Genomic DNA, 24,905 nt, shown 5'->3' with positions numbered 1-24,905 from the left:
AAAGACAGCAATTAAGTAAATATATAAAAGGCACTCATAAAAAGTAATGAGAGTACAAAAGGAAGTCTGCAAAAGAATGACTGCTGTATTATCCTGCCTTACAGGGAAGTGTCATATCATTTCAGCCAAAAAGAATTTACCTTTTGACTTCACATTGTGTAATGATCCTTTTCCAAGGTGTGGCTCTTCATTTTCCTTCCTGTCCTCTAGCATGACAATACTCTTTCTATGTTCGTAGTAGGATGTTAGAGAAAAGTTATACAATTTTTATCTCATCTGAACTAGAGAAATATAAATTTTCCATTGGAAAAATGACAGAAATCTTCCTTCAGAAAAGTTCAGATTAATACTGTTTGCTTTCTGCTGGTGTAACTAAAATGGGCAACTGATCACAGGCCAATAGTGAAAGCTGGAAGGCTAAATAATTTATTCAATAAAGCGTGGCCCTCTTGAAGGTATAGAAAATATTCTAGCTTGATTAGGCATAGCTCTAGACAGCCACATCCCTTCTCAAGTGGGAAATGAGACTTTTACATGATTAAGTTTATTTTGCTTAGACCTGCATGGATGATCATAGTAGAAGGAGCTCTGCTGGAGACCAAATGGGCAGGTGTGACAGGAGACCTGGGTCTTGCCAAATCTTCCTCATCTCACCAGCACTTTGCTTTCAAGCTTCTCTGTGTTTTGCTATTGCTTTTAAACTTTTGCCTTATCTACCAAAAGGAATTGTACCAATGTTTACAGTGGTTGCAATAAACCAATGTCCGTATTTCCACATAACCACCAATACTTCCTTCTCAGCCTTTTCTCTTCAAGACTGCTGGAATTTTCCAGCTCCCTCTCAGTTTACCAGGAAAAGGGAAGACCTTTCTTACACCATTTCAGCCAAAATATTTTTTAACTGGAAAAACCCAGCCCAGGCAGGAGAAAGGGATGAGGAGACCGAAACTGGATTCTACTCCTAGGGTGCTCCTTCTTATACAAACACCTTCAATATCAGAGTAACTTTGTAATGCCATTGTATTGTCTTGCGTTTCATACTGGACAAGTCTATTGGCCTTTGGAGCTGCACATAGTAGAACTAAGCACATGTCCTGTAAAAGAATTTTCAACTCCTCTGTTATTGCAGTAATATTAAAGGAAATGACTGGATTAAGAGCATACAGCAAGAAAATATTGCAGCCCGGTACAGTAAATCCATGGATCAAACTAAACACAAAGATCACAGTAAATCTAAGACAAAAAGCTGTCAAAGACTGAGTCATGCACGATTTCCAGTTCTGACTGCATGACATGGCCAAACACACACACTTAAGCCCCTTGACATCTCAACACATATTAACTGTTGACTTCCCTGTGTCATAACTCCTTGATACTGTCAAAGTCAATAAGTTTTGCTTTTCTCCATTATTGTGGAGGGGGGGTGTAAAAAGGAGTTGGACGTTACTGTTCCTAAGGCTTCAGTGACTACTAAAAGCAAACAGAATACAATTTTGGTTTTGCTTAAGTGCCTCCTCAGATCAGAGGTGAAGTGAAGGTAGTGGCAAAAACAAGAGTATCAGAAACAGCAAGAAAAAGCTTATGCTAGAATAAGGCAGTTAACATATACAATAAAAGCATTACTGGTTTAAAAACTACAAAGGACAGCAAATATTAGCTAATTACTCTATCCAATGTTTGGGAAAATGTGGTATGATGTCATTTCATACTGTGACAATCAGAAATTATTTGTTGATCCACTAGTAAAACAGATGGAAATAAATTTTCTGGCAGAAGTATTTTTAAATGCATGTGCTTGGATAATTTCTGCACAGTGATTATAAAGAATTGTATAAGAATTTCAACAGCAGTTTACTCTCCTGACTATTAAGGACTCTTACAATATCACCAAGAAGAAATAATATTCTTATAAAAAGCAGAGGGGATGACCTGAAAAATTGTTGGAAAACTTACCATCTGTTCCACAAAAATAATTGAAAGACTGATACAGAAATCATTCAGTAATGAATTAAAATATGAAAATATTATCAAAAATGACCACATTTATTCAATTTTTGTTATTTTTATACAGTTAAGACTGTAGGATAGATTAAGGATATAGCTATATCACGAAATGTCTGTGACACTGCCTGATAATGCAATTTAAAGTATAGCAATGTGCTGGATTAACCAAGCACCTCATTAACAATTAGGAACTACTTAGCAGATGACTCAAAAAGTAGGTGGTAGAAAATCATCACCTCACAGACATCTCTCAAATCATTGGAAATCAGTTATAGGCTTGATGGTATTAAATATTCCTCCAAGGAACTGGAGTAAAATGTAAGGTTACTTCCGCAGAAGATTCTTAGAATATGAAGTGGGACATGTCAAGGAGTGTTAGAACAGCCCCATGGAGTAATCTGACTTGCTTGACAAACTTTTCCCTCTCCAGAAAAACACATTTTAATCCAAATGTCATGATTATTCACCTAAAGAAAAAGAATGCCAGTCATTTAAAAGGGGGGATATTACATGCTAAGTAATATCTACAAAGTTTATCAGCACTTTTAATCTCTCAGTCATCTGATTTTGTTTCAATTCCATATTATATAATCACTGCACTACTATATTTTTTCATGAAATTCCAAAGAGCTTTGTTTGTACAATTATTTCTGCTTACTCAGAAAAGGACCCTGACTAATTTTGACATAAAGTAAATAAAATAGCATAGACTATCTGAAAAGGCATAACGAAGTAAAATTTATTTTTTAGGTGGCACTAAGATGGAAGCATTTCTTCCTGAAATTAACGTGTAACTGAAGGCAACCAGCTTATCCAATCACTTTTCGCTGTACTCACATAGATCAAAGTCTTCCTGCAAAATGTCACGCCTCTCTTGACATCAAAGGCGTTCGTATAAATAAGGCTGACAACCCCTTCCTTTTCTAATGCTAAGTGTGGAGACAGGACAAATAATGGGGGTGTTTAAGAGTTTCATATTTTTGTTGTCTTTTCAGCTTCTGTATGTGGCAAACGGTTCCATGGTGTGGTTAAATCAGACTGGCTATGAGGATTTGGTTGTTGCAATTAATCCCAGTGTGCCAGAAGATGCCAACGTCATCCTGAACACAAAGGTAAGAACATCTTCATTTCCATACATTGATTCTCAGCAGTTGAGAACATCTTGACTTTTTCTGCTTGGAAAGTAACATGAGTCCCATTTATACAAACAGGACTTTTTCCTCTGGCTTTGAATTAATCATGGATGAATCCCATAGTTAGTAAACCAGTCATTTCTAATTTGTCTTGCCATCTATCGCTGTTATAAAGAGCAGTAATTATCTGAAACAGCGCTGTAATAGCCCTGTTTGCAGCCAGCATGAAATTCCTTTAAATAGCTTTCCAAATTATCTTTATCTGAAAGAATATTCTATGAATGAGTTTATTATTCGTTGATTATACTATTAGATGTCATTAGCTGGCATGTCTCCTGATGTTCCTTCAAAAAATTGTAAAGGCTAAAGGAAGAAAAAAAAAAACACAGAAAGCTTAGGTTTAGTGGCATTTTTGGGCTTAACTTTCATTACAATCCATTTAGATGCCTTGATAGGTCAATTCTCCTAGATTAAGATCTTGGCCAGGTTCGTAGAACCACAGAATATCCTGAGTTGGAAGGGACTCTCAAGGATCATCGAGTCCAACACCTGGGTCTGCACACGACCACCCCAAAATCAGACCATATGTCTGAGAGTGTTGTCCAAACGCATCTTGAATTCCATCAGGCTCGGTGCTGTGACCACTTCCCTGGGGAGCCTGTTTCAGTGCCAAACCATCCTCTCAGTGAAGAACCCTTCCCTAATATCTAACCTGGGCCTCCCCTGTCCCAGCTCCATGCTGTTCTCTTGGGTTCTGTCACTGTCCCTGTCCTGGTTTCAGTTAGGACAGAGTTAATTTTCCTCCTAGTAGCTGGCAGGGTGCTATGTTTTGGATTAGGATGAGAAGAGCGCTGATAACATGCTGATGTTTTAATTGTTGTAGAGCAGTGCTTACACCAAGCCAAGGACTTTTCAGCTTCTCGCTCCGTCCTGCTAGCGAGCAGGCTAGGGATGCAGCAGGAGCTGGGAGGGGACAGACCCGGGACAGCTGACCCAAACTGGCCAAAGGGGTATTCCATACCATCTGACGTCATGCTGAACAATATATAGGGGTGGGGGGGCCAGCTCAGGGGGCTCCCCTCATGAGGAAGCTGCAGGCCACCATGAGGCCTCCCCTCAGCCTGTTCTGCTCTGGGCTGAACAATCCAAGTGACTCTAGACCCTTCACTGTCTTTGAAGTGATCCTTTGAACATTCTCTAATAGTTTTATGTTCTTTTTATACTGTGGTGCCCAAAACTGCACACAGTACTTGACCTGAGGCCGCACCAGGCAGAGTAGAGCAGGACAATCCCTTCCCTCCACCAGCTAGCAATGCCATACTTGATGCACCCCAGGGCACAGTGGCCCTTCTGGCTGCCAGGGCACACTGCTGACTCATATCCAGCTTGCTATCAACCAAAACCCCCAGATCTCTGTCTTCAGGGCTGCTCTCTGGCCTCTCTTCCCCAGTCTGTACGTACAGCTATGGTTGCCCCCTCCCAGATGCAGAATCCAGTACTTGCTCTTGTTAAACTTCATGCAGTTGGTGATTGCCCAGCTCTCTAAATTGCCCACATCTCTCTGCAAGCCCACTTTACCCCTGACAGAGTCAACAGCTCCTCCCAATTTAGTATCAGCAAACTTACTCAAAGCATTTACTAGTCCTACATACAAGTCATTTATGAAAACATTAATGAGTACTGAGAACTGGCCCTAAAATGGAGCCCTGGGGAACCCTGCTAGTGACTGGCTGCCATCTTGATGTAACCGCATTTACTATAAACATTTGAGCTTGACCTGTCAGCCAATTGTTCTCCCACTGTATTATATTTTTATCTAGCTGTATACTGGACATTTTGTCCAGAAGGATACTGTGAGAAACTGTATCAAAAGCTTTACTGAAATTCAAAAAGATTACATCAACTGGCTTCCCTTGGTCAACTAGATGGCTGAACATGTCATAAAAGGGAATTAAGTTCATTAAGAAGGACCTTCCCCTTGTGAACCAGTGTTGGCTATGATGAATGACCACAATGTCCTTCAGGTGTTTTTCAATAAGTCCTAGAATAATCTTTTTCCATAATTTTATCAGGCATTGCAGTGAGACTGACAGGCCTTTAATTATCAGGGCCTTCTTTTTTTGCCCTTCTTGAAAACTGGAACAATGTTTGCCAGCTTCTAGTCAACTGGGACCTCTCCAGATTCCCAAGAACATTGAAAAGCAAGACAAGTCTAATTATTTTAGAAAAAACGTGCCGAACAGGACACTTATTCTGACAAATACCCCAACTTGTGCAGTGCCTTCTGTATCCTGAGGCCTTCTAATCTATTGCCTTCTAATGTATTGCCTTCTAATCTAATGCCTTCTGTACCCTGATGTAAGATTGTTACAATCCCATGTCAGTTTTAAGATCAAGTATGAAGGATACCATCCTTTGGTCAGCCATAAAATTGATAACATTTCCAGGCTTCTTTCATCTAATGAGAAGAGTTTTACATGAAGCAAAAGTGGATGTGATAGTTTACTTACTACCGTCAGTCACTGACTGTTTCCTTATTTAACAATGAAATAAAGTTTATATCACTGTATTTTCATTGACAAGCTACTAAACTTCTTTATTTTTATTTTTTTATTTATTTATATATGTGTGTGGGTTTTTTTTAGGATAGAAGTGATGGTTACTGTTGGTGTAAGATATCTACCACCTGATAAATTAACAGGGTAGCTGGCCTTATGAGAACTTCCTCTTACACCATTCCTTTAGTTTCACTGAACTAGTTAAAGTACTCTGTTCTGTTTGCAAAGCAGGCAAGGGGTAGCATGGGGGCAGCTGAAGCACAACATCTCATTACTACTCAACTTGTCATGGGGTTAGCACTCACTATCACTCTCAGTCCTGGCAAACTGAATGTCTACAAGAAATCTCATTTAGCTTAATTTTGTGTGCATGTAACATGGATATTTAATTTCACTTGCTGTCATGTCAGTATTAAGGATAAAATTCTTGTATTCAGTAATTTTGATCTCATATGAAGGCTAGAGTGTGAATTTTATTGCTATCTCTGATTAAGAGGAGGGTTACGGAACTGCTGAGAGATTCCAAGAACAACAACTTGGGTCTTGGCTTCTTCATTCCTTCTTTTCTTAGTGAAGACTGTAGTATTTCATGATTTTTGTTATGTACTCAGTTCTGCTTTATTCTACTACTGTTTCTTGAGAAAGGTAAATTATTCATCACATGTACAAACTTTAAATACTAACATTGATATTAATATTTCATTTTCTTTCACGCTCTAGAGAATGATTAAAGATGCTTCTAATTATTTGTTTGAAGCTACAAAACATCGATTTTTCTTCAAGTCTGTAAAAATTATAATTCCTAAAACATGGAAGAAAAATGGCAACTATTCAAGATTAAAAACAGAATCATATAACAAGGTATGATTTAGAGAACCATGTATGATTAGAACCACAAAGAAAAGCAAGACTGATAAGTCTACATTATGAATCATGGCAAAATGTAGAAAAAATCCTGTAAGTGCTTACTCAAAAGAAGAGTTAGTGGGAGTGCTGGTAGGATAAAAATACTTGCTGGACTAAATTGAGGAAGAATCACCTAACCCTTCTCTACACCCATGCTGTTGGTCTTACTGTTTTAGGCAGATGTCATCATAGCAGACCCTTTTCTGAAATATGGAGATGATCCCTATACCTTGCAGTATGGAGGATGTAAGGAGAAAGGACGGTACATCCATTTTACACCTAACTTCCTGTTAAATGACAGTTTGGTTAACGTTTATGGAGAAAGAGGTAATACTGCTATTTAATGTAACTGCCTGCTTTATTGTTAATATGAAATGGCCAAGATTTTTCAAAGTGACTAGTAAACTTGGGTATTCCAGTTTGCTTGCCAAAATTAAAAAAACTTGGTGAATTCACCCCCTCTACTCTGCTCTCATGAGATCCCACCTGGAGTGCTGTCTTCAGCTCTGAGGCCTGCAGCATAAGAAAAATATGGACCTATTAGTGTGGGTCCAGTGGAAGGCCATGAAGGTGATCAGAGGGCTGGAGTACCTCTCCTGTGAAGACAGGCTTAAGGGAGTTGGGGTTGTTCAGCCTTGAGAAGAAAAGGCCCCAGAGAGACCTTACAGTGGTCTTCCAGTACCTAAAGGGGGCCTACAAGAAAGATGGGGAGGGACTCTTTGTTAGGGAGTGTAGTGGCAGGACAAGAGGTAACAGTTTCAAACTAACAGAGAGTAGATTTAGATTAGGTATTAGAGAGAAGTTCTGTACTTTGAGTGTGATAAGGCACTGGAACAGGTTGCCCAGAGAAGCTCTGGATCCCTGGAAGTGCTCAAGGCCAGGCTGGATGGGGCTTTGAGCAACCTGGTCTAGTAGGAAGTGTCCCTGCCCATAGCAAGGGGGCAGAACTAGATGGTTTTTAAGGTCCCTTCCAACCTAAACCATTCTGTGATTCCATGATATTTACCTCAAGGAAAAATTATTTTTCCTGTTGCTTAACTCTCACAATTTTATTTATTTATTTGTTTGTTTGTATTTCCTGAGATAAGAATTATCTGAGTTTGTTAAAAAGAGCAAGCAAAATGCTGGATAGGTTTTAAACAGTTGTATTTTGAATGTGCACATATTACTGCTTTTCGACAGGTAGAGTTTTGGTCCACGAGTGGGCTCACCTTCGCTGGGGGGTGTTCGACGAATATAATACTGATGCACCTTTTTATGTGTCCATAAATTCTGAAAAAGCAAGTGTTGAAGCAACAAGGTATCAGTTTTCATATTTCTGCTTTTACATTTCACTTTTAAACATTTCGATAATGTTTTTGATATTCTTGTTGTCTGTGCTGAGCTTGTACTTTGTAGAGTCTCTTAGATCTGTTCATAAGATTAAAAGAAACTGACTCAGCATAGTCTATGGCCTACCTGACCCAGAAAGCAGCAGCTGCCTTCAGTGCTGTTTCGTAACAGGTTCTATGGATCAGGCTGGATAATATTTTGCTTTGTGTGCAACTGTAAACTTAGTCACCAGTTGTTATAAATGTATTTAAGATAATTTTGTTAAATAGCAGTTATTAACAACACTGAAATTCCCTACTGAAACCTCTGTGATTTTAAACAGCTTCTGCAAAGAAGGACAATAACTGAATGGACGTAGAGAATTAGTTCAAGCTTTTCTTGGTCAGGCATACCAGTACAGTCTATTGCATTGCAGCTACTAGCAGAATGTTTTTCGTACATAGTCTATAAACATCACAAGAAATTTATCAACTCATCAACAAAAGACCACAAGTGTTTTCTGATTATAACCCTTTCTAGATTAGTTTGAGGACTCTTCCAGGCATAGAGACTGTCTACCTTTGTGCTTGGGTGGTGTGTAGTACAGTGCTGTGTCAATGGCAATTTGTCTTACGGCAATCAAAGTTCAAATAAATAACCTGTTGCAGATAATGTATGTGTTCTTAACCAGCCCTGCCTATCTTATCTTCCCATAGGTGTTCAGCTGGTGTCATAGGTAAGCCTGTGTTCCAAAGCTGCAGTGGAAACGAGTGTGAGGAAAGAGACTGCAAATATGATGGTCAGCTATATGAAGCTGGATGTAAATTTGTAGCAGATAAAAATCAAAATCACACATCTTCTATTATGTATATGCAAAGCTTACCTTCTGTAAGTATTACTAGCCGTTTCTGGACTGAGAGTTTAGTAACATTTGGGGTCTAGTCAATTAATGATCAATTAGGTTACTTTGATTAACTTCTGTCTATTTCAAAGAATGTGGTTCATGCTATAAGTTCTAATAAAATCTGTTCAAAAGAGAAGACAAAGCAGTTAGAGAAAGTGATCTGACAAATGTTTCATGTCATTAAGGGTGAGATGTACTGAAATCTCAGCAACCTTCTTGTTCCTTGTTTGGAAAATTTGGTCAACAGGCATAAAAATGAAGCATTCTTGCTAAATGCCTTGCTATAAGATAACTGTAAAAGAGCTAGTTAGCTCTATTACACTCTTTTGAAGACAATCTTATAGTTCTTATCTTCTTCTGAGATCCTGTCTGGCCAGGCACCGTGACACACAGGACGTTTGTTGGAGAAGACCAATTTGCCTTGTCACCCACCACAAACTTCATATATTCTTTAATGAGATACTCTTTTATGCTCAAACTGTTGGGTTCAGAATTCTTATTGGTTTCAATCCAACTTTTTAGGTGGTTGCATTTTGTGATAGTAACACTCACAATGGTGAGGCTCCAAATATGCAGAATAAGATGTGCAACTACAAAAGCACATGGGAAGTAATAATGGAATCTGAGGACTTTATCAACTCGTCTGTTGTAAATGGTTCTGCACCCCCTTTCGAGACCACCTTCAGTCTATTGCAGACCCAAGACAGAGCAGTCTCATTAGTATTGGATGTTTCTGGGAGCATGGCATCGGTAAGAAAACACATTTTATAAGAAATTTTAACTAAAAATTGGAAGAAGCAGAAAAAGTTTCAAAATTAAAAATATTTTCAATCAATTCAGTCATTAACTATATTATTTTAGAAAAAAAGTGTTACTCTTTTTTTTTTTTTTGAATTTCCACAGTAAATCGTTTGAAGAAAAAAATGAGACTTCTAGGCCAGACTTAGTGGTTGTTTTTTTTTTGTTTGTTTGTTTCTCTGTTTTTCTCCTAAAATCTCCACTTTAAATGCTTTCATTCCTTTGTTCCAGACCTGGAGTCACAGTGCTGTTATACTTCTTCCAAGCAGAAAATGTATCATGGATGGCATTTCAAATTGTATTTTCCTTATGAATAATCCTAAAATTTTAAAGTAAACATGCAGGTTACAATATATCAATACATTAGATTTTCTTGATTTTCTTCCCTCATTGCAGTATTTCTCTTTGGAATCAAGAGTGTGAGCTGCCATAATGCTATATCATTTTAACAAGGCTGAGGCTATATTTCTTTTTTTTTTTTTTTTTTTTTCTCACGTAAAATTTTGCATTGGTTTATCCTTTCACAGGCAAGACATGCTAAGCTTGTATATGGATGCGAAGTTTAGTAAAGATACCTGAATATAGGATTATTATGCAAATAAGCACAACACTTTTATAAACCTGTAAACAATGTGATCATCTGTAGAAGGGTGACATAGTTATCTGGGTAGGTAAGGCAGATATCTCATGATTTATTAATAGACTTCAAACCTCTATGCATACTCCAAAAGCTTTTAAAAATCAACCTATATATCCTTTTTTGATGGCATTCTGCATTTCTTTATCCAACTTACCTCTTCCAAGGTTCAGTAGTGAGCCAATAGCCATTACTCTTTTACTGAAAATATTGCAAGTTCAGAGTTTCATTTCTGACAGGAATTCAAGCCTAAAAATAAGACTGTTCATCTCAAGAAAATAATTCAAAAGTCTCTAGCAGTTTGAGAAATATTCTTAAATATTTGGCAGTCATGCCTTAAACCAAAATTTACATGAAGAAGCATAAGGCAGTATATGCTCCAATTCTACAGGTATGGCATCCATGCAATAACTGTGGGATTCTCCTGTAGAACTCCATCACGGGATCTATCTCCAGACATGCCATTCTAGCCCTGACTGATCTTCAGCAAAGATCTGCAATTGTAATAAATTATATGATTTTTATAACACAGATGTCCATCATAGTACATTTTATTAAAACAGTTAGTAAGTAATGTAATGCTGAAACACAAAATTAAGCTAATTACAAAAAATACTGTAAGAATAGCTAGCTGCAGAGAGAAATGTTTCCAAATATAACTGTTTGGTTTTTTTTTTTTCAGTAATATCTTCAAATACTTGCATTTAACATACTCATTCTTTTACTTTAATTTATATTTCCAAAATGCTTAGTATCTAGTCTAACCTACTCCTAAGGAATTTCAGGCGTTTCCTTTTTTCATTACCACCATATCATCAAAATAAAAAAAGGGACAAAAATCTTGTTTAGGAATGAAGTCATAACATTCGAAGATGGAGTTTGCCTGGTGACAACTTTCCTGGAAACTGTAGTTTGCTACACTTTCATGATACCAGAACATGGTACACATCTCCTGTGTTTTAGAACTGAGCATACATATTTAACCTGTGGCAGTTGGTTTTTAAATTCTTATTAAAAACAACATAAAAATGTTCTATATTTTGTTTATAGTAAAAGCTTTTCAAAGGAGACTGCATTCTAAAAATGTTGTTTTTCTTCACATACAGTATAACCGCATCAAACATCTCTATAAAGCTGCAGAGGTATTTCTGCTCCAAATTATTGAAGTTGGTTCCTGGGTTGGAATTGTCACATTTCATTCTTCTGCATCTATACAAAGTCCTTTGCAACAAATAACCAGTGATGCAGTACGTCAAAATCTTGTTAAAAAATTACCTACAATAGCTAATGGAGGAACCAATATCTGTGCAGGTGTACGGACAGGACTGCAGGTAAAGTACAATGTGGAAATATCTCCTGGAAGGTATGGAAAATGAGGAAAAAGCAAAAAGCATACTTAACAGCTTTCCACTGAATCCACTGAACATGGATTTCCTTGGTAATGGTAGAGCTAAAAAAGATATTATGATTATTGAATCTATCAGGAGAAAATTGGGTATATAAAGTATTTGGATGTGATGCCCTTGTTTGAAAAAGGATATTGAAAAATAAGATCAGATTGCAAAGTGAAGTTCAAGAATAATCAAATTTCGGAAAATTGAATCTCTAGTTGGAAACATACAAAGCTTATTCTATTTAGGTTGTGCAAGAGTAAGTTTAGTAAGAGTAAGAGATTACTTTTATTTGAATGACTTGTAATGGAAGGAAATAACTCAGAGATGAGTGGTTAGAAAGCTGCCTGGCAGAGAAGGACCTGGGAGTATTGGTTGATAGTTGGCTGAATATGAGCCAGCTGTGTGCTCAGGTGGCCAAGAAGGCCAACAGCATCCTGGCTTGCATAAGAAACAGTGTGGCCAGCAGGGCTAGGGAAGTGATTGTTGTGTGTCGTCGTTGTGTTCCTCCCCACTTCCGCCCCCCCCCCCCCCCCCCCCCCCCCCACTTGGATCTGGTGGGGCTGCACCTTGAGTGTTGGGTTCAGTTTTGGGCCCCTTGCTACAAGAAGGACATGGAGGTGCTTGAGAGAGTCCAGAGAAGGGCAACGAAGCTGGTGAGGGGTCTGGAGAACAAGTCTTACGAGGAGCGGCTGAGGGAGCTGGGATTGTTCAGCCTGGAGAAGAGGAGGCTCAGGGGAGACCTTATCGCTCTTTACAGGTACCTTAAAGGAGGCTGTAGCGAGGTGCGGGTTGGTCTGTTCTCCCACGTGCCTGGTGATAGGACGAAGGGGAATGGGCTAAAGTTGTGCCAGGGGAGGTTTAGGTTGGATATTAGGAAGAACTTCTTTACTGAAAGGGTTGTTAGGCATTGGAATGGGCTGCCCAGGGAAGTGGTTGAGTCACCATCCCTGGAGGTCTTTAAAAGACATTTAGATGTAGAGCTTAGACATATGGTTTAGTGGAGGACTTGCTAGTGTTAGGTCAGAGGTTGGACTAGGTGATCTTGGAGGTCTCTTCCAACCTAGATGATTCTGTGAAATATGGAGTACTGCAGTCAAAACTCTGAAATGTCTGGACAAACTCACAGGCAGGTCACATTGCTGGGTGTATACACAGAGGAAAGTCTGCAGGCCAGCATGACAAGGGACATCCTGTATACCTGACATCTTCAAGATTTTTTTTCTAGCAAAATGTGGACTGAGAAAACACAAGGGATCTGGCTAATGAATCATGGTAAACATATAGAGTAAATAAGTGTTGATGTGGGAAGATGTGCAGTAGTGGTATTCTTAATTCCTAGAGCTCACTAGTCATGAACCAAGCCCCTAAATTGTGAAACCACATACAAATCATGAGACTGGGAAACAGTAATGAATAGATAGTATTATTTTTTTGCCCGTTTTACTTTCTTAGGCTGGCAATATTTGAAATCCCAGCAGATGTCACCTAATTCAGATGCAAAACTGAAAACAAGTAGCAATGTATAGGAAATGGAAAGAAAGAAATTATTCAGGGAACAATGAGACTGCTGAGGTAGCTGAGAGCCCAGAGCAGAGAGGAGGGTCGGGACAGGGGTTCAGGACGCTGATGGGCAACCAAAGTGGGATGGAACAACCAAGACAGAGGCCTCCTGGTGGGCAATCCCTACCACTTCCAGCCCACCTTCACTTAACGCAAACATTGCCATGGGTCCATACTTTTTCTTCTTCACTCTGAAATGTTGCTTGGAGAATAAAGATGAATAATTTCAGGCAGCAGACACAAGTTTTTAAAAATCCATTCCATAAAACAGCAAAGCATATGCAGGCAGAATGTTTCTGACATATTCAGCCAGGGACAAGTGTCTTCCCTGAATAGAATAGAATAGTTCAGTTTGAAGGGACTTATCTTAAACATTTCTTATTTATAATTTAATACTTACTAAGTCTAAGCAAGTAGATGTTGCAATTTCAATTATAATAATATTAGAAATTAACACAGTACTTCTAAATGCACAGATTATTTGTGCTCTGGGATATGCTAATATTTAAAAGTTATTCTGCAGTTTATATCTCAAATTCTTGTCTCAATGCAGATAATTAAAAATCAAATCAGTGTAACATATGGGTCAGAAATTGTGTTGCTGACAGATGGAGAGGATTCAGGTATGGCAGCTTGCCGTAATGAAGTGAAACAAAGTGGAGCAATAATTCATACCATTGCACTGGGTAAAGCAGCAGCCAAAGAATTAGAAGAATTTTCAACGATAACAGGTAACTTTTCTAAATGCACTGTTTCTTTGCCATGCATATAGAAGTATGAAGGTGTCAAAGCATGGCAATTCTTTTGTCTGGAAAAAAGAAATACATTTGACTTGTAAAAAATTAAAAACAAATTTAATTTTTAAAAAATCTGGTTTAAAAAAAAATTCTGGTTCTGGTGGGCTTTTTAATGCAAACCAGCAGAACTCTTTTTATCCACAGTTTTGCATTACGAGCTATCTTGATTTTAAAAAATACAACATGATAATACCATATTATTAAAGAGATGGAATCATGATACTCTCATACAGCATATAAGAGGTAATACTCTGCAATGACTATAACTTTATTTCTGGTATAACACACCATGACTAGAACACTCTATATTCTTCAAATTTATTTATTTTTTTTGCATTGTACATAAATTTTCTCCATTTGCTGCAGCTGAAGTGATCTAGTGTAAATGCTGTGACTGCCCTTGTCATTAGCCAGCAGAGCTGTCAGCTGAGCTGGAGCTACATAGTTAATTGTAAAACAACCATTTAAAACTATCCATAGGGGTGTTGCTTCATGCTAGAGTACCTGAAAATGCGCAAAAAAAAAAAAAGGGGGGGGGGGGGAAGAATCCTACTGTAGATCTAGAAAGCAATCTAACTTCAAACAAGCATAGTAAATAAATACTCTTATTTGAGAGGTGTTTATGCTGTGCATTTTCAGACTCATACCCACATGTAGGCTCCCCAGGGCTCAGCACTGCAGTCACTCCCTGACACTGAGGGGGGAGGAGGGAGATGAGATGTGGCTCCAAATCCAGAAGTACTAAGAAAAGTCTAAAAATGCTGTATGTGATGTTTTGCTGCAGGGAGTGATTTTTAGGCAAACTGTGTTAATGAGAGATGAAAGTGACCTGATCACACAAGCCAAAATAGAGTTTTACATGAATTTACTATAATGTGTTTTATTGTATTAATAAAAAGATATCTTTAATTTTTTATTCATTAATAAAATGGCTATCTCAGTAAAACATTTGGTATTAGAAGCCACATAAAAACACACAAAAACTGTCATTTTTAGAGTATAAATTAGTATTATTAAATCTCTTACTCTTGTCTTTCAGGAGGTTTACAACTTTATGCTATAGATGAAGTCCTCCCCAGTAAACTAATTGAGGCATTCAGTGCAATTACATCAGGAAGTGGAGATATTTCTCAACAGTCTATTCAGGTCTGAATTTCAACACTTCTTTTTCCTCCTATGCTCTGAAATATACCACTGCAAAGGTAGCTAGATTATAAACATCCATCAGTGTAGATTTAAAAAGCATGTCCAGTGTTTTTTAGTTGTTTTATTGCCTTGAATTGACTCTTCTGCCCCACCTAAACAGCAGAAAACAAAATTAAGGTCATGACAGGCTGCTTTCTTAATGTAGACTTTATCATTCTTGATACAAAAGTGAGGAAATTATGCGAAATTATTATAATTGTAATACAGGAAATCTTGTATACTTCTCTTTTCTATATGTTTTCCTCTGTTCTACTTTAATTTCTGTCTTATTACTCGTAAGCTGTATAGTCATATGTGGAGACACTTTTGTTTTCTCTCCTAAAAATCTGAAGGACAGACAAACTACAGTGGAAATACAACTTACTGGCACAATGATTTGGATGACTAGATAAAGTTAAATACAGATGTGAAGGACTTACTGTAACTTATTCTCTTTACCATAATTTTACACTTAAAATCAATGTTACTATGCAAGCAGTCATTTCAGAAAGCTTCAGAAAGCATTTTTATTCATTCAATAGTTATGCCAAATTGCTCTTAATTTTCCAGTTGCTTCCAGTGCTTCTTTACTGAATAGCAATAACATGTATTTTATTTCTCTAACAGCTTGAAAGCAAACAGATAGACATTAAATCTTATGAATGGATTAATAGTACTGTGACCATTGACAAAACTGTGGGAAATGACACTTTCTTCGTCATTGCATGGAGTGCCACGAAGCCATTTTTCTTTCTGAGGGACCCTAAAGGAAAAGAGTATGGAAGTTCAGACTTCACATTAGATAATTTAAACTCAAATGCAGCTAGACTCGGTATAAATGGCACTGCAGAGGTAAAGACTGAATGTTTTGTTTTCTGAATTAATATTTCCTATACACTAGCATACTACTTTTCTTTAATGGTCATTGTTTAGTTTGTTGTTTATTATTATTATGTAAGGGAAACAATGGTCCTGTTAGAGCATGAAGCTTTTTCGCATTTTTTAAAATATATTTTTGTATTTTATTTGCAGGTTGGAAATTGGCATTACTATATTAAAAATGAGGGTACAACAACTCAAAATATATCAGTAACAGTTACCTCTCGAGCAGCATCTTCTGTCGTTCCTCCTGTGAACGTGGCAGCTTACATAAAAAAGGCAAACATTGCACCGAATCCAGTTGTTGTTTATGCAGAGGTTAGCCAAGGGTTCTTGCCTGTTCTTGGTGCAACTGTGATAGCTACCGTAGAGAAGGATGGTGTTACACCAGTAAGCCTTCAACTTCTTGATAACGGTGCAGGTAATGTTCCATATATACAGTAAAAACCTTTGCATTTATGCATTTTGGAATACAAGTCTGTGTTCTCTTCAGACTTACCACTAAGGACTGAGTCATGTCTATGCCCTAAAACAGGGTACATAAATAAGATTTCAATGGGTTATCCTGTGTTTCTTAAACACCATCTGACTTCTGAACCTGTGAGGTTAATTTTGTACTGCTGCTAGGATTTAGAATAGATAGCTTGGATTCTACCAGCAGACCATCTACTGCAGTCAGTCAGGTACAACCACACAAGTTCGCTTAGAGAAAGAACCTTGTCTTGATGAACTCCTGGCCAAAGGTTATATTATGCTGGTTTTGTTTTGTTTTTCAATTTAAAGGTGTTTGACCTATTAGATGGTCAGTAAGAATTAAGTTGGTGGTTACAAGTAGTAACAAGAGATTTACCCAATTAAAGGTGTCAATACCAAATGGTTCTTTTAAGCAAAATACATTATAAATTCAGTTTATCATAATGGGACAATGCCTGTTTTTAAAGATGTCCACATTATCAAAACATTGCCAGGTTTTCTGCATAGTAATGTTCAGCTTTTATATTTGTGTATGAATAGCAAAAATAACCTGTTTACCAGCAGGTATTTTGTTCTAGATATTAATTCTCAATAATTTTATACCAAGGTGCTGACACAGTCAAGAATGATGGAGTCTACTCAAGGTATTTTACTTCTTTAAAAAGCGTTGGAAGGTATAGTCTAAAAGTCAGCGCCCAAGGGAGAAATACGACTGTCAGACTTGGCCTTAGGCAAAATCGAGCCTTGTATGTACCAGGCTACATAGAAAATGGTAAGAACTCTTATGAAAGAGACAATTATGTGTGTGATTCCAGGCGGGGAGGTGGGTTGTCTAAAAGTGAAGCAAATGTGATCATTTAGGTTCACAAAACGGTATTTGATCTTAACAAATATTCCACTTCTCCAGTACTATTCCAATATTTCTAGTATTAAACAAACCAACTCCAACTAGTGTTTCCTATGTACTGGAATAGTGTTAAATATTGTCTTTAATCTAAAAAACACTTTTTCTGACAGCCACGAAAGAGTAAGTATTGCTCAGAGTCTGTATGTCTGCAGCTAACAACAAAAATTTCAAATCCATAATTCTTCTCAAGATTTTAGAATGGGGCTTTGGGGTAAATATATTCAATGTGCAACATTTGTATGCAAGTTAACGTTAGGAGACATCGCTTTTGTATTCTCTGGATTTTTTTTAAGTACTTTTCATCTTAATGCTGAAGATACGTTAGTTGTTGCAATTTAATATTCACATACACACACAGTGAAATTTATAAGAACTGATATAAAAAAGTCTAAAAACCTCACTGTATGGCCTGTAAAACAGAAACACTCCTAAAGCCTGCAATATGTAGGAAGAGGTAGAAAAAATGACCTTGTTACAGCCGCTATTCACCAACATCTGCAACTTGCTTTTCTGATGGTCATCTTCTGTCTTTAGCTCACCAACTTTCTACTAAATTTGAATAGGCTAAAGCAAAATTATAGGATGAGAAGAGATAAGATACAGTAAAAATAAAAAGAAATGTAGTCTGGAGTTCTGTCATGGTGGAAGTTGAAAATTTTTTCAAACAGGTAAAATTCAGATGAATGTACCAAGACCTGAAATTGCCGATGAAGACATCCAAGCCAAGCTGGAAAGTTTCAGCAGAACTTCAACAGCTTCTCTTGTACTGGATAACATTCCAACAGTAGGTTTTCCACCCTGTAAAGTTACAGACCTTGATGCTCATATAGAAAATGAAACAGTAGTCTTGTCTTGGACAGCTCCAGGAGATGACTTGGACACTGGAAAAGGTGAGTAAGACACTTTGTGTGATGTGATGGATCCTGCTGTCTGATAAGGCGTGCCTTTGAAGACCACCAAACCAGGGATGAGGGCTACATATTTCCCACTTGAAAATGGAACCCAACAGAAAGTTACCCTGTTGCATGATACTTGTTTTAGTTGTCATTAATTTGTCACTTTAAAAAAAAAAAAAATACATAAAAGAAAAAATGTTATAAAAATGTTATATGAGAATTTTATAAAAGAATGAATGTTTATTCATATATATATATATATATATATATATATATATTATATAAAAGCAAATAAATAAAATACATCAAGATCCTGTATTGGTCTGGAGCTGATAGCCCACTTCTCTAATATCTAAACAGAGAAAGAGATATTCATAAGACGAAGAGATAGGGAGGAGGGGAAAGTCTTGAAAAGCTACAACCTTGACACAGAAACAGCGGAACCTCCAAAATTAGACAAATGCATGTATAGCAATGTAACTACAGGTTCTCTAATTACAGAAAATGGGAGATTCATTTTGTGTCTTTCCCAGTTTTTGGTATCAAAGCCTCATGCTGTGAGAGAGAATACAGACTATGTGCAAGGCCCACCCCTTCTGTATACACATATTTTAATTGCTGTTTCGCCATATGTTTGTTTGGACAGCATGGCTTCTCATTCAACTACATTTTGCACAGTCCACACAGAGCTAAGAGTGTTGGTGAAACTATTTTTAAGGCTATCGAAAAGAAAGAGTTCCCAGATTTGGGAACAACAGACCCTTGATGCTGCAAAGTAAGGGTTAACAGCAATCCTAAACAGCACCTCCCCCTTCTACCCCCCCCAATGCTGCTGAGCAATACAGTCAGTAATAAAACAGGAATTAGCAGTAGTTTTGTTTTTTTTAAAAAAAAGCAGCTCTAGAAGTCCTATACAGTCACCACAAGCAGGGATATTAAAACATCTATATTAATTTGTTGTTATGCATGTTCTTTTTTTCCCTAGCTGTCCAATACATAATAAAAAGCAGTGACAATCTTCTGGTCCTAAAAGATGAATTTGATAATGCTACTTCTGTGAATTCCTCTGATCTCACACCTCAGGAGGCTGGTAGCAAAGAAACATTTAAATTTAAACCAGAAAATTTGAGAATAGAAAATGGTACCATAATCTACATCGCCATGCGTGCCGTTGATAATGAAAGCTTGACTTCAGACATGTCTAACATAGCAAAAGCCACATGGTACATCCCTCCAAAAGCATCTGAGCCTTCAGGCGGTGGAGGCAGCAGCGGTGGAGGCAGCAGCGGTGGAGGCAGCAGCGGTGGAGGCAGCAGCGGTGGAGGCAGCAGCGACAGCGTTAACATTACACTAATAGTGGCAATTGTAGCTGGATGTGTTGTAGTTGTCTGTGTTATTGTAAGTTTATCTGTCTGTGTTGTACAAAAACAAAGGAGAAGGAATCCTGCCATCAGAATATGACAGTATCTGTAAAATAAAACAATAATAATAAGAAGAGTTTACTGTAATTTTTGCCATACGTAAGTTTCAAAGCAGGGAAAGGTGTATTTTTATCTTCAAAAAGCGCACTTGTTTTAAATAGACATGTATGTCTTTTTGATTGCCTTATAGACGCAGATTTTCAAAAGCATGTCTTAAATTCAAGTACATGTACTTTGTTTGTCTGTGATAAATTCTTAACTCTTCTCTTGCAAGGTCTTTACAATATAGTGTGGTGTTTTGTTTCTTAAATAAAGAAAGTAAAGGAAAATAATGCGTTCCTTATTTTTATGTTCTACATAAGTCACGTAAGGTAAGTTGGGAAAAGAGGTCAGAAAGATCTTCAAGTAGTGCAGTAAGATTTCCTATGTATCTTCCACAAGTTTTTACTTAGGTTTAGTGAGCCAAGAACAAAAAATATATAATTCCAGGCAGTTTATTTAAAAAATAAATTTAAATGTATATTTACAGGCCTCCCAGGAAAGTTAAGTATATAAATACTTCCAGAATGAGAGTTGCAGAGTAAATTCAAATGAGCACATGGAAAATGTTCCTATGAGACTAAACAGAGCTACAACTTAGGAGCTAGGACAAACCATTGTATAACAAGAGCTAACTTAGAAGCTGCTAATGGAGAAGGTGTGTGAGGAAGACAGGAGATCTCTACAACTCTCTCTCAGGTTGGTGACTAGCAAATTAGTAATAACTGTCTCAAACCAGAATGCTTCAGGCTTCTTACATGGCCAGGTGCTTTTTCACCTCTGCCTACTGGGAGAAATGTACTGATAATAATGAGAAAAAAACAAACAAAAAAAAACAGTAAATTCAACAGTCAAATTATAATTCACAGTCCAGCATTACCCAGTCAACACACCATGTCTTGCAAACATGAGTATTTTCATCTACAAGCATGATTCTATTATCTATCTAAATTGCATCTATTAACACAATTTACATTTTGAAAGCACAAACTTTTTAATATTTTAATGGATTTCTCTACCTTTCATTTGCTACTTCTGTACTTTCCAGAAGTTCTGCTTTTTCTTTACCTAGATGCCCATTTTTTTGCGGGTTTCTGTAACTCTATGTAGTACTGTCTCTTAATGTGTCTTATTACTGGACATATTTTCAGATCTAAAATTCTATTTCCTCAAGAAATAACAAATGTTGCAATTTCTTTTAATATCAAGACAGGAATAGCTGTCACGTTTTAGAGAAGGGAGGCTCCTTTGGAGAAGAGAGTCAGAAACCAAAGGCCTATTTGAGGATATCTGTTCTCCCTAGTAGCTTTTAGGTCACTGAATGTCCACGTTTTCAGATATTTCTCCTTTTGGTTTCTTCTTAAGTGTCTTCTCATTCTCTGAAGTATTTCTGTGGCAGCTGCGTACAAGTTTTTTGATAGGAACTACATTGTACAATCAGAATAAATGGGTTGCAGCACTGTTGCTGGAACTGTTTTCTAGCATCACGTAAAAACGTGATAGACCTAAGATACACACAGTGATCCAGGTCAATCCACGCATTACTCCAAAGACACCCAACCCTACCTGCCTAGTGAGCAGAGCTGCATTACGTGTGGTGACACTGACATCTAGTGGGCTCCACCAACACTTCCAGTTTTCCCAAATGTTCCAAAAGTGTTTGGATACAGTATCTCTTTCCGGGATACCTTAATATAAACACATATTTGAAAGTACAATCAAATATGATTAATCCGAGGTTGAATTTAGTACTTAAGCCTGGCTCCTACTAGAAGAGCAAGAAAAGGAGTTATTTGAATTAGGGTCTTTCTTTTACAGGGAAATATCTGAAGAACTCTGTTCATGTATTTGAGGATTCAGCACACCCCAGAACATCTCCGCAAAAGGCAGACAAATTTTGCTCTTTCATGCTTCCTGCCAAGCAAGTGCAAAATGACACGGTAAGATTGTTTTTACTAATTTCAGTTATTAATTTACACCAAGAGTATGTATACACTAAAGCTACGTGAGTTGGGGTACCAGTCCCTGATGCAACTGCCACACTCAAGTTTAGACTAGCTAGAAAAGATGTTCTTGTTCAAGTCAAAACCATATCAACTTTGTTCCTAAGAATGGTCTTCCCAATGCTTTTAAAATAATTTTGGCTTCCTATACAGAGCTTTTCTAGCAGTAGACTTCACAACACAGAGAAGATTTGTTGAATTATTCCTTTACCACATGTGGAAAAACTGTAGTACCAAGTGTTAAAGTGACTTTCCCTCAGGCATCAGCAGGGAAAGGGTAGAGCTGCAAATCTATATCCTGTCATAAGACTAATATTACACAGTAAAATGAAGAAACCCCAACATTTTCGCTTTAGTTTCTATTTGCATAGGGGTCAGTTCTGGCCTATATAATTCTCCATACAATCTTCTTCCAAGTATATTTTTTTCTAAGATAGACAACTGGGTTATGGGACCAATTACTATCTTGCCTGAGTATCAAACTAACCCACTATGGCTCCAGGAAGTATGAAACTGCGAGGACAAAGATCACAAAAACAACATGTGATTGAGGCAGTCCAGTTCCCTGAAATTTTAAGACCTTGGCCTACTGAATGTTTTGCCAGTTGCTGTATGCAGTCCTAGTACAATCCAGTCAACGTGTTCAGGAGAAGCACAGCAACAGCTGCCATGAGGATCAGTGGAAGAGGGCACTAATATGAAAAGGAGCATTAATTCTCATTCAGATAGCTGTAGTTTCTGGATGGAAGCATGGTGTTGAGAACAGCCGCTTTCTGGTTCTGTCAAATCCAGTCCCTGGATTTTTCATAAAAGACTGATTGTACATGAGCCAGGCAGCTGGCACTACTGATTTTATAATCTTTGCCCAGTTATTATCAAACTAATCTCACAGTTGTTAATATTGGCACAGAAGTTGTAGACTCATACACAAACAAGTGCTTTTACCTATCTTAGTAAAATAAGCTTTGACTTTTAAACAGAGGGAAAACGTCATAATGTTTCTTTAAAATGGCACAATCTACTCCTTTTATTTATTTATGTATTTATTTATTTTGTCTTTTGACTACATTAAATCAATTAATGTTAAATTAAATTTACCTTCAGATTTTTGTGCATGTGTATTTTGAAAATCTGGTTCAAGGATTGCTGCTATTCTTCAGAATATTAGTTGATGTTTTGCAGAGGTGTGACTTGTAGCACACTGCCAGAACTTACTCAATTTCCAGCTGTTTAACTGCATTCAAAGAAGACATAAATATGAATAGACATAAATATTCATAAAATTGCTATTTTATGCAAATATATGCTGCAGTTGAATAGTCATGAGTAGAAAGGGAAATAGCATACCTACACACATTGGCAGAAGATATGACCCATGTAACTCAACCTATTGTACAACTAAGCATATATGAATTCCAGCATGAGTTCTACATTATTGGGATTATAAACACTACCAAAATGTATTTATTTTAAGGCATTTTCACTGTGATATAAACTGACTATGGAGGCATTTTGGGGCCATTTTTGTTAAATGTTTGACTCCAAAGCCTTCAGTTTAAACACCACCCTCCCATAAAGTCAGAACACAGGTTTTTTACAAGTGACCGTCCCTGCTGTTTACCCTACACTTCTGAAGGGGGATACTGTTCCTCCAGCACAGGTGGAAAAAGTAAGCATGCTGACTCCTCAGCTGTTTGCAGCTGATTTTAGCAGAACTAGCTAGTGTATCTCTACATGCCATACATTCTTTCAATATACCTTTAGAGCTCTCTAGGTCAGTATATAGTTCACAACAAAGTCTGCACACAAGGTATGGCTCTCCTTGCCTGAACCAGATATGTTAGTTTAACCAGATTTTGTCCTTAACACTACATCACAGGCTTTCTGGGTATGGAGAAAAAGAATTACAAGAAAGGGAATAACTCAGTAGTGTCTTTTAGGAGTAGAAAAAACTATGGAATTCAGGCAACATGGAGTTCCACGTTGTGATCCAATAACTGAATTTAGTCTTACATTACACTATTGTAAGATAAAATGGGGAAAAAATATCCAGATTAGGACTGATTTATATGAAATATATAAACATTCACTAAAACAGATCTTCCTCTTTGAGAAGTGTAGTAACCATTAGCCAAAGAGTTATTTTCTCCCTCTCATTCACACTCCAACTGCTTTAACATTCGTGAAAAGAGGAAGGATGTTGAAAAGGGGAACTGAAAATAACATTCGATGCCCCACATAAGCCAAACAGCCCATCTGCTAAAGGTGGAAGTGATGTCTATTTAAGTCACAGTCCTAAGAAGTGGGACTGTTGTGTTTAGCACTCCCTAGGAAAGAAACAAAAGTAGTTATTCCAAAGCCTACAAGAGCGCTCTAACCCTTGGGGGCTTAATAGATCAGACTCTTCCTCCTCTTCCAAGGAAAGGAGAGGTATCTCCCCATTTTCTGAAGGAAAGAGGTGAGTGTCAAGGCTGTCAATACGCCATAGAGGGCAGCACTTTCCTCTCTGGTTGGTGAGGCTTATACGCCATGGGCAGCAACAGGGTGCAAGGTTCACAGAAGAATAAGCAGTATTTTGTTCTGGCCAGAGCTCGACCACGTCGGCTTTTGTGAATTCCAGCCTGAACACACCACTTGTCCCAGGCATTCCTGGGGTACCTCTCACCTGAGGTGATGCTTCTGCCTCAGCGTCAGGCACCCCTGCACTCAGTTGTTCGGTATCTCTGTCTTGTTGTGGGACATCACTGGGAGCTATTGGCAACACCAATGAAAGCTATGAAAAGAATTACGTTTGCATCTCCAAATGTAAAATCTTTGTTGCTGCTGTCTTTTCACACATTGTATGCTGATATCACAAGACATACTAACCAGTTCTTACACGACCACCTAGAGCACAGCACTGCCTCCTCCAACACCAGAGACTCCTGAGACCTTATTATGCTAGTAGAACTCCTTTTAAGAAATGGAAACAAACATGCCATATACTTTTTGTATATAAACAGTTACACACATAGGTGTCTATTATGTAAGTGACATGATAAAAGCTGAAACTGGTAGAACACGTTCAGGTAAACAAATGCACGCATACAATAAATTTCA

General features: G+C 37.6%; 1 protein-coding gene across 1 annotated transcript; it reads left to right on the top strand.

The window, feature by feature from the left end:
- Positions 1-2,957: 2,957 nt before the first annotated feature.
- Positions 2,958-20,051, top strand: LOC121073680 (calcium-activated chloride channel regulator 1-like). Its single transcript, XM_040564849.1, has 14 exons — positions 2,958-3,116; positions 6,416-6,556; positions 6,778-6,928; positions 7,784-7,901; positions 8,629-8,800; positions 9,339-9,566; positions 11,358-11,582; positions 13,759-13,936; positions 15,042-15,148; positions 15,815-16,039; positions 16,220-16,487; positions 17,148-17,312; positions 18,116-18,337; positions 19,329-20,051. Exons 1-14 carry the CDS (start codon positions 2,958-2,960, stop codon positions 19,802-19,804), a joined length of 2,835 nt encoding a protein of 944 aa, XP_040420783.1. The 3' UTR covers positions 19,805-20,051.
- The last annotated feature ends 4,854 nt before the right edge of the window (positions 20,052-24,905 follow it).

Source organism: Cygnus olor, chromosome 8 (assembly GCF_009769625.2).
Source record: "Cygnus olor isolate bCygOlo1 chromosome 8, bCygOlo1.pri.v2, whole genome shotgun sequence".
Classification (NCBI taxonomy): Eukaryota; Metazoa; Chordata; class Aves; order Anseriformes; family Anatidae; genus Cygnus; species Cygnus olor.
The sequence above is the reverse complement of the archived record's forward strand: the minus strand, read 5'-3'. Positions and strand labels throughout refer to the sequence as shown.